General features: G+C 42.3%; 1 protein-coding gene across 1 annotated transcript in view; it reads right to left on the reverse strand.

Moving 5' to 3' along the window:
• Window positions 1-991: 991 nt before the first annotated feature.
• The window catches only part of LOC135528108 (podocalyxin-like protein 2), a 48,986-nt gene continuing 37,977 nt past the window's right edge, over window positions 992-12,000 (reverse strand). The window contains exons 5-11 of the mRNA XM_064956928.1: window positions 5,428-5,502; window positions 3,346-3,502; window positions 2,995-3,056; window positions 2,068-2,247; window positions 1,548-1,823; window positions 1,339-1,504; window positions 992-1,302 (exon numbers count right to left, since the gene is read on the reverse strand). Coding sequence (XP_064813000.1) covers window positions 1,593-1,823; window positions 2,068-2,247; window positions 2,995-3,056; window positions 3,346-3,502; window positions 5,428-5,502 — 705 coding nt within the window. The 3' untranslated portion in view covers window positions 992-1,302; window positions 1,339-1,504; window positions 1,548-1,592. The remainder of the gene's footprint in view (window positions 1,303-1,338; window positions 1,505-1,547; window positions 1,824-2,067; window positions 2,248-2,994; window positions 3,057-3,345; window positions 3,503-5,427; window positions 5,503-12,000) is intronic.

Genomic DNA, 12,000 nt, shown 5'->3' on the forward strand with positions numbered 1-12,000 from the left:
ATTACTATACTTTGTCTTTCTATACTGAACAAAAAAATATATAAACGCAACATGCAACAATTTCAACGATTTTACTGAGTTACAGTTCATATGAGGAAATCGGTCAATTGAAATACATTAATTAGGTCCTAATCTATGGATTACACATGACTGGGCAGGGGCAAAGCCATGGGTGGGCCTAGAAGAGCATAGGCCCACCCACTGGGGAGCCAGGCCCAGCCAATAAGATTGAGTTTTTCCTCACAAAAGGGCTTCATTACAGACAGAAATAGAGCTCTGGTTTAGAGTGGCATTTTATTGTCCCCAGCACAAGCTGCACCTGTTTAATGATCTAATGCTGATTTAATGCTGTTTAATCAGCTTTTTGATTTGCCACACCTGTCAAATGGGTGGATTATCTTGTCAAAGGAGAAATGCTCACTAGCAGGACTATAAAACAAATTTGTGCACAAACTTTAAGGGAAATAAGCTTTTTGTGCATATGGAACATTTCTGGGATCTTTATTTTCAGCTCATGAAACATGGGACCAACACTTTACATGTTGCGTTTATATTTTTGCTCTGTACAATTTGACAGCCGATGCGTTCACAACTTTCACAACACTGATGTTTTGCGTCTTCATCATGAGTTCTCTTTCTAGCCGAGTCCGACTCCCAGATTTGTTACAGCTGTCTTGACACGCCAAATGTGACAGTGACCATAGAAGTTGGCAAGACAGCACAAACAGATCTGGATCCAGGCTACCTTCTCCTCTTCCACTCTTCTTCTCTCTACCAAAGGTGTGTATCCTCTTCCATATTATCCTCTTCCACTCTTCTTCTCTCTACTAAAGGTGTGTATCCTCTTCCATATTATCCTCTTCCACTCTTCTTCTCTCTACCAAAGGTGTGTATCCTCTTCCATATTATCCTCTTCCACTCTTCTTCTCTCTACCAAATGTGTGTATCCTCTTCCATATTATCCTCTTCCAAACTTCTTCTCTCTACTAAAGGTGTGTATCCTCTTCCATATTATCCTCTTCCACTCTTCTTCTCTCTACCAAAGGTGTGTATCCTCTTCCATATTATCCTCTTCCACTCTTCTTCTCTCTACCAAAGGTGTGTATCCTCTTCCATATTATCCTCTTCCACTCTTCTTCTCTCTACCAAATGTGTGTATCCTCTTCCATATTATCCTCTTCCACTCTTCTTCTCTCTACTAAAGGTGTGTATCCTCTTCCATATTATCCTCTTCCACTCTTCTCTCTACCAAAGGTATGTATCCTCTTCCATATTATCCTCTTCCACTCTTCTTCTCTCTACCTCTTCCATATTATCCTCTTCCACTCTTCTCTCTACCAAAGGTGTGTATCCTCTTCCATATTATCCTCTTCCACTCTTCTTCTCTCTACCAAAGGTGTGTATCCTCTTCCATATTATCCTCTTCCACTCTTCTTCTCTCTACTAAAGGTGTGTATCCTCTTCCATATTATCCTCTTCCACTCTTCTTCTCTCTACTAAAGGTGTGTATCCTCTTCCATATTATCTTCCACTTTCTTCTCTCTAAGGTGTATCCTCTTCCATATTATCCTCTTCCACTCTTCTTCTCTCTACTAAAGGTGTGTATCCTCTTCCATATTATCCTCTTCCTTCCCTCCAGGTTTGTTGACCAGGACCTGCCAGCCACTACTCCCTCCCTCCCCCACAGACCCAGCCGTCAGTCCGTTGGCGTGGCGATGTTTCTTCTCCTTTATGTCTGGCTGCCCCCCGCCGTCACTCGTCACATCCAGGGTAGGGTTGTCATGGCAGCCGTTCTCCACAAAATGAAATTCCTCGCCTCGAGTCTTGGGAGGGAAAGGAGAAGAAAGAGGAGAAGTTTTTACATAATCAAAACATAACGTTTGAAATAATTGAGTGTGGGACTCCCGAGTGGCACAGTGGTCTAAGGCACTGCATCGCAGTGCTAGCTGTGCCACTAGAGATTCTGGGTTCGAGTCCAGGCTCTGTCTACAGTAAATCTACAGTAAGTAAATCTACAGTAAGTAAATCTACAGTAAGTAAATCTACAGTAAGTAAATCTACACCTACCATAGTCTTGATCTTAGGCAGGCGTCTCTGCCAGAAGATATAGATGAGACCAGACGCGATGATGACCACACAGACAGAACCTATGATCACCAGGACCACGAACAGCTTCCCGTAGTCACTACGCGTCTGACTGGGTCTGGAGTGACAGGTGTTAGCACTGCTGTAGTTCTGGATACCAATCTGGAACCAATCACACTGAAACATTCAGTTTCATTCAGACAGAATCAGTTTATACTTCGGGACGGAGACCAGGCCGACCCATTTACAACCTCACACAAAGCCAGAAGGATCCAATTACAACCTTACATAGAAACAGAAGGATCCAATTACAACCGTACATAGAAACAGAAGGATCCAATTACAACCTTACATAGAAACAGAAGGATCCAATTACAACCTCACACAAAGCCAGAAGGATCCAATTACAACCTTACATAGAAACAGAAGGATCCAATTACAACCTTACATAGAAACAGAAGGATCCAATTACAACCTTACATAGAAACAGAAGGATCCAATTACAACCTTACATAGAAACAGAAGGATCCAATTACAACCTTACATAGAAACAGAAGGATCCAATTACAACCTTACATAGAAACAGAAGGATCCAATTACAACCTTACATAGAAACAGAAGGATCCAATTACAACCTTACATAGAAACAGAAGGATCCAATTACAACCTTACATAGAAACAGAAGGATCCAATTACAACCTTACATAGAAACAGAAGGATCCAATTACAACCTTACATAGAAACAGAAGGATCCAATTACAACCTTACATAGAAACAGAAGGATCCAATTACAACCTTACAGAAGGATCCAATTACAACCTTACATAGAAACAGAAGGATCCAATTACAACCTTACATAGAAACAGAAGGATCCAATTACAACCTTACATAGAAACAGAAGGATCTTACCTCGTGTAAACCTCTCCTGATTTCGCCTAAAATTGACAACATATCCTTGGTGGCAATAACTCCTAAAAGACAGTCAGAAATCACACACAAAAAAATGTTACTAAATAGCACACGAGTGAGCAACCAAGCATTTCGCTACACTCGCATTAGCATCTGCTAACCATGTGTATGTGACAAATAAAATTTGATTTGATGAGAATACAGTGTGGGAGACAGCTACGTGTATATCTTCATATCATTTGACGAAGTTTGGCTCGGGATCACATATTTCACAGTATTTCTATGAAACCTAGGTTTGAGAGCTTGACTGCAATGAGAAAGTGGGCCCCAGCTCTCTGATGCATCTGGTACCGTGTTCGTTGGCCAGCGTGACGAGCAGCTGGTGGTCCTGTCTGGTGGGTTTAGAGAGAGAGATGAGCCAGGAGCCCTGAGGACTGTTCATCTTCCTAGAGAAGGTTGTCTCTAGCAGCTCCAAGAGCCGCTCTCCACTCTCCACACGGAACTCATCCTGAACATGAACACAACAGGAGAGGTCAGAGGTTAACAGTGAAACAAACAAAGGGGCATCAGGTGACCTGGTTGTTGTCAGATCGATTTGGTTTGTGCTGTAGTTAGTTGTATAGAGGATCCAGCTGAAACCAGGACAAGAGGATAAAGGTAGAAACAAACAGACATACAAAATAGGCAACTGTTTAACATACAAAATGGTATTCTGTGGGGAAAAAAGAGAAGGTTGTGTGGTGATGACTCATGCTGCACAGAATAAATCTGCCTGCCAACTATGCCGTTGAACCAATCATGCTCCTTTGATGAGCTGCTGTTTTGTGGATCGGAGCGTTGCTGTCTTCTTCCCTGCTGGGTACTTGTGATTACTCTGTAGCGGTTGGCGTGACAACCAAAAAGGTCACATTGATTATAATTGCATGACTTTCTGTTGTTTCCATGGTGACGGAGGGACTCTTGGGTGATGGGGGGATGATTTGGGGGGGGGGGTTGGAGAGGATTTGATTTAGATTTATTAGGATCCCCATTAGCCTACTCCAATGGCAACAGCTAGTCTTACTGGGGAGAGGATGGAGATGATGGAGAAGAGGGGGGGGTGGGGGTGGAGAGGAGGGGGGATGAGATGGATGGGTGTGGGGGATGGAGAGGAGAGGGATGAGGGTGGAGAGGAGGGGGTGAGGGTGAGGGTGGAGGGTGGAAAGGAGAGGGTGAGGGGGAGAGGAGGGGGTGAGGGTGGAGAGGAGAGGCGGATGAGGGGTTGAGGGTGGGGGGGTGGAGAGGAGGGGGTGAGGGTGGAGGGTGGAAAGGAGGGGGTGAGGGTGGAGAGGAGGGAGGGGGATGAGGGGTTGAGGGTGGGGGGGTGGAGAGGAGGGGTGAGGGTGAAGGGTGGAAAGGAGGGGGTGAGGGTGGAGGATGGAAAGGAGGGGGGGAGGGTGGAGAGGAGGGGGTGAGGGTGGAGGGAGGAGGAGGAGGAGAATGTGGAGAGTGGAAAGGGTGGAAGTGAAAGGGCTCCGAGGAAAGGGCTCCTGGTTGTCTCACAGTGAGGGTGGAGAGGAGGAAAGGGCTGAGGAGAATGTTGCAAAAAGGGCTCGACAGTGAAAGAGGAAAGGGGCTCCTGGTTGTCTCACAGTGAAAGGGCTCCTGGTTGTCTCACAGTGAAAGGGCTCCTGGTTGTCTCACAGTGAAAGGGCTCCTGGTTGTCTCACAGTGAAAGGGCTCCTGGTTGTCTCACAGTGAAAGGGCTCCTGGTTGTCTCACAGTGAAAGGGCTCCTGGTTGTCTCACAGTGAAAGGGCTCCTGGTTGTCTCACAGTGAAAGGGCTCCTGGTTGTCTCACAGTGAAAGGGCTCCTGGTTTCCTCACAGTGAAAGGGCTCCTGGTTGTCTCACAGTGAAAGGGCTCCTGGTTGTCTCACAGTGAAAGGGCTCCTGGTTGTCTCACAGTGAAAGGGCTCCTGGTTGTCTCACAGTGAAAGGGCTCCTGTGTTTCCTCACAGTGAAAGGGCTCCTGGTTGTCTCACAGTGAAAGGGCTCCTGGTTGTCTCACAGTGAAAGGGCTCCTGGTTTCCTCACAGTGAAAGGGCTCCTGGTTTCCTCACAGTGAAAGGGCTCCTGGTTTCCTCACAGTGAAAGGGCTCCTGGTTGTCTCACAGTGAAGGACAACAATGGAGCTGTCTGGATCTATAGCCTGGTTAGACCAGACTGTATGCTACACTCACTATAGTTACACAAGTGTTCAGGCTGGTTTAACCATGATACCATCTAATGGCATCCCATCATGCCCTGTTGATTCAATTACAGATTTACGAAATCAGAACTTTTCCCAACGAACGACTCTAAGAAACATCAGCAATTACAGTGCTGCAATATTACGGTCTAAAAAAATATGTTTACGATGTCATCTGGTGGCAAGACACGTTGTGGTTACTCACACAGTCAACGTTGTCTGACATGTTGAAGATGACGTACCCCTTCCCAGCCAGATCGCTCCAGTCCACACAGGTCACCTGGTGGTTACATTAAAAGAGGAGATGAAAGCGAGTTAGCAAGAGGCTGTAAAAACAAATCAAAAACTTCAAAATATATGGAGCTGAGTGATACACAGTTCCATAGTGTGACCGGTCGGGTTCAAACCAGTCTCCTGTGTGGCACAAGAACGGCGAACTGAAGTTTGGTCATTACCTCAGGGGGTTAACAAGTCTTCAAGGAAAGGCTACTCCTCATAGGATCATAGTTTACTGAACCACCTCCTCTACTACATTATAGATTAGACACACTACTGAACCACCTCCTCTACTACATTATAGATTAGACACACTACAGAACCACCTCCTCTTCCTCATTATAGATTAGACACACTACTGAACCACCTCCTCCGCTACATTATAGATTAGACATACTACTGAACCACCTCCTCCACTACATTATAGATTAGACACACTACTGAACCACCACCACATTATAGATTAGACACACTACTGAACCACCTCCTCCGCTACATTATAGATTAGACACACTACTGAACCACCTCCTCTACATTATAGATTAGACACACTACTGAACCACCTCCTCTAGTATTATAGATTAGACATACTACTGAACCACCTCCACTACATTATAGATTAGACACACTACTGAACCACCTCCTCTACTACATTATAGATTAGACATACTACTGAATCACCTCCTCTACTACATTATAGATTAGACACACTACTGAACCACCTCCTCTACTACATTATAGATTAGACACACTACTGAACCACCTCCTCCACTACATTATAGATTAGACACACTACTGAACCACCTCCTCTACTACATTATAGATTAGACATACTACTGAACCACCTACATTATAGATTAGACACACTACTGAACCACCTCCTCCACTACATTATAGATTAGACATTCTACTGAACCACCTCCTCTACTACATTATAGATTAGACATACTACTGAACCACCTCCTCCACTACATTATAGATTAGACATTCTACTGAACACCTCCTCCGCTACATTATAGATTAGACATACGCTAACATAGATTAGACACTACTGAACCACCTCCTCCGCTACATTATAGATTAGACATACTACTGAACCACCTCCTCTGATACATTATAGATTAGACACACTACTGAACCACCTCCTCCGCTACATTATAGATTAGACACACTACTACTGAACCACCTCCTCTACTACATTATAGATTAGACACACTACTGAACCACCTCCTCTACTACATTATAGATTAGACACACTACTGAACCACCTCCTCTACTACATTATAGATTAGACACACTACTGAACCACCTCCTCTACTACATTATAGATTAGACATTCTACTGAACCACCTCCTCCGCTACATTATAGATTAGACACACTACTGAACCACCTCCTCTACTACATTATAGATTAGACACACTACTGAACCACCTCCTCTACTACATTATAGATTAGACACACTACTGAACCACCTCCTCTACTACATTATAGATTAGACACACTACTGAACCACCTCCTCCGCTACATTATAGATTAGACATACTACTGAACCACCTCCTCTACTACATTATAGATTAGACACACTACTGAACCACCTCCTCTACTACATTATAGATTAGACATTCTACTGAACCACCTCCTCTACTACATTATAGATTAGACATTCTACTGAACCACCTCCTCTACTACATTATAGATTAGACACACTACTGAACCACCTCCTCTACTACATTATAGATTAGACATACTACTGAACCACCTCCTCCACTACATTATAGATTAGACACACTACTGAACCACCTCCTCCACTACATTATAGATTAGACACACTACTGAACCACCTCCTCCGCTACATTATAGATTAGACATTCTACTGAACCACCTCCTCCGCTACATTATAGATTAGACACACTACTGAACCACCTCCTCTACTACATTATAGATTAGACACACTACTGAACCACCTCCTCTACTACATTATAGATTAGACACACTACTGAACCACCTCCTCCACTACATTATAGATTAGACATACTACTGAACCACCTCCTCCACTACATTATAGATTAGACATACTACTGAACCACCTCCTCCACTACATTATAGATTAGACACACTACTGAACCACCTCCTCCACTACATTATAGATTAGACACACTACTGAACCACCTCCTCTACTACATTATAGATTAGACATACTACTGAACCACCTCCTCTACTACATTATAGATTAGACATACTACTGAACCACCTCCTCCGCTACATTATAGATTAGACATTCTACTGAACCACCTCCTCTACTACATTATAGATTAGACATACTACTGAACCACCTCCTCCGCTACATTATAGATTAGACATTCTACTGAACCACCTCCTCCGCTACATTATAGATTAGACATACGCTACATCATAGATTAGACATTCTACTGAACCACCTCCTCCGCTACATTATAGATTAGACATTCTACTGAACCACCTCCTCCGCTACATTATAGATTAGACACACTACTGAACCACCTCCTCCACTACATTATAGATTAGACACACTACTGAACCACCTCCTCCGCTACATTATAGATTAGACATTCTACTGAACCACCTCCTCCGCTACATTATAGATTAGACACACTACTGAACCACCTCCTCTACTACATTATAGATTAGACACACTACTGAACCACCTCCTCTACTACATTATAGATTAGACACACTACTGAACCACCTCCTCCACTACATTATAGATTAGACATACTACTGAACCACCTCCTCCACTACATTATAGATTAGACATACTACTGAACCACCTCCTCCACTACATTATAGATTAGACACACTACTGAACCACCTCCTCCACTACATTATAGATTAGACACACTACTGAACCACCTCCTCTACTACATTATAGATTAGACATACTACTGAACCACCTCCTCTACTACATTATAGATTAGACATTCTACTGAACCACCTCCTCCACTACATTATAGATTAGACATTCTACTGAACCACCTCCTCTACTACATTATAGATTAGACATACTACTGAACCACCTCCTCCGCTACATTATAGATTAGACATTCTACTGAACCACCTCCTCCGCTACATTATAGATTAGACATACGCTACATCATAGATTAGACATTCTACTGAACCACCTCCTCCGCTACATTATAGATTAGACATTCTACTGAACCACCTCCTCCGCTACATTATAGATTAGACACACTACTGAACCACCTCCTCCGCTACATTATAGATTAGACACACTACTGAACCACCACATTATAGATTAGACATACTACTGAACCACCTCCTCCACTACATTATAGATTAGACATACTACTGAACCACCTCCTCTACTATATTATAGATTATACACACTACTGAACCACCTCCTCTACTACATTATAGATTAGACACACTACTGAACCACCTCCTCTACTAAATTATAGATTAGACATTCTACTGAACCACCTCCTCTACTAAATTATAGATTAGACATTCTACTGAACCACCTCCTCCACTACATTATAGATTAGACACACTACTGAACCACCTCCTCTACTACATTATAGATTAGACATACTACTGAACCACCTCCTCTACTACATTATAGATTAGACACACTACTGAACCACCTCCTCCGCTACATTATAGATTAGACATACTACTGAACCACCTCCTCCGCTACATTATAGATTAGACACACTACTGAACCACCTCCTCTACTAAATTATAGATTAGACATTCTACTGAACCACCTCCTCTACTAAATTATAGATTAGACATTCTACTGAACCACCTCCTCTACTACATTATAGATTAGACACACTACTGAACCACCTCCTCTACTACATTATAGATTAGACACACTACTGAACCACCTCCTCTACTACATTATAGATTAGACACACTACTGAACCACCTCCTCTACTACATTATAGATTAGACACACTACTGAACCACCTCCTCTACTACATTATAGATTAGACACACTACTGAACCACCTCCTCCACTACATTATAGATTAGACACACTACTGAACCACCTCCTCTACTACATTATAGATTAGACACACTACTGAACCACCTCCTCTACTACATTATAGATTAGACACACTACTGAACCACCTCCTCTACTACATTATAGATTAGACACACTACTGAACCACCTCCTCTACTACATTATAGATTAGACACACTACTGAACCACCTCCTCAGATACATTATAGATTAGACATACTACTGAACCACCTCCTCTACTACATTATAGATTAGACACACTACTGAACCACCTCCTCCGCTACATTATAGATTAGACACACTACTGAACCACCTCCTCCGCTACATTATAGATTAGACACACTACTGAACCACCTCCTCTACTACATTATAGATTAGACACACTACTGAACCACCTCCTCTACTACATTATAGATTAGACACACTACTGAACCACCTCCTCTACTACATTATAGATTAGACACACTACTGAACCACCTCCTCTACTACATTATAGATTAGACACACTACTGAACCACCTCCTCTACTACATTATAGATTAGACACACTACTGAACCACCTCCTCTACTACATTATAGATTAGACACACTACTGAACCACCTCCTCTACATTATAGATTAGACACACTACTGAACCACCTCTACTACATTATAGATTAGACACACTACTGAACCACCTCCTCCACTACATTATAGATTAGACACACTACTGAACCACCTCCGATACATTATAGATTAGACATACTACTGAACCACCTCCTCTACTACATTATAGATTAGACACACTACTGAACCACCTCCTCCTCTACATTATAGATTAGACACACTACTGAACGACCTCAGATACATTATAGATTAGACATACTACTGAACCACCTCCTCTACTACATTATAGATTAGACACACTACTGAACCACCTCCTCTACTACATTATAGATTAGACACACTACTGAACCACCTCCTCTACTACATTATAGATTAGACACACTACTGAACCACCTCCTCTACTACATTATAGATTAGACACACTACTGAACCACCTCCTCTACTACATTATAGATTAGACACACTACTGAACCACCTCCTCTACTACATTATAGATTAGACATACTACTGAACCACCTCCTCCACTACATTATAGATTAGACACACTACTGAACCACCTCCTCTACTACATTATAGATTAGACACACTACTGAACCACCTCCTCCACTACATTATAGATTAGACACACTACTGAACCACCTCCTCTACTACATTATAGATTAGACACACTACTGAACCACCTCCTCTACTACATTATAGATTAGACACACTACTGAACCACCTCCTCTACTACATTATAGATTAGACACACTACTGAACCACCTCCTCTACTACATTATAGATTAGACATACTACTGAACCACCTCCTCTACTACATTATAGATTAGACACACTACTGAACCACCTCCTCTACTACATTATAGATTAGACACACTACTGAACCACCTCCTCCACTACATTATAGATTAGACACACTACTGAACCACCTCCTCTACTACATTATAGATTAGACACACTACTGAACCACCTCCTCCACTACATTATAGATTAGACATACTACTGAACCACCTCCTCCTACATTATAGATTAGACATACTACTGAACCACCTTCTACTATTATAGATTAGACACACTACTGAACCACCTCCTCTACTACATTATAGATTAGACACACTACTGAACCACCTCCTCTACTACATTATAGATTAGACACACTACTGAACCACCTCCTCCGCTACATTATAGATTAGACACACTACTGAACCACCTCCTCTACTACATTATAGATTAGACACACTACTGAACCACCTCCTCTACTACATTATAGATTAGACACACTACTGAACCACCTCCTCCGCTACATTATAGATTAGACACACTACTGAACCACCTCCTCCGCTACATTATAGATTAGACACACTACTGAACCACCTCCTCTACTACATTATAGATTAGACATACTACTGAACCACCTCCTCTACTACATTATAGATTAGACACACTACTGAACCACCTCCTCTACTACATTATAGATTAGACACACTACTGAACCACCTCCTCTACTACATTATAGATTAGACACACTACTGAACCACCTCCTCTACTACATTATAGATTAGACACACTACTGAACCACCTCCTCTACTACATTATAGATTAGACACACTACTGAACCACCTCCTCTACTACATTATAGATTAGACATACTACTGAACCACCTCCTCTACTACATTATAGATTAGACACACTACTGAACCACCTCCTCTACTACATTATAGATTAGACACACTACTGAACCACCTCCTCTACTACATTATAGATTAGACACACTACTGAACCACCTCCTCTACTACATTATAGATTAGACACACTACTGAACCACCTCCTCCGCTACATTATAGATTAGACACACTACTGAACCACCTCCTCTA

The sequence above is a fragment of the Oncorhynchus masou genome, chromosome 5 (genome assembly GCF_036934945.1).
Source record: "Oncorhynchus masou masou isolate Uvic2021 chromosome 5, UVic_Omas_1.1, whole genome shotgun sequence".
NCBI lineage: Eukaryota > Metazoa > Chordata > Actinopteri > Salmoniformes > Salmonidae > Oncorhynchus > Oncorhynchus masou.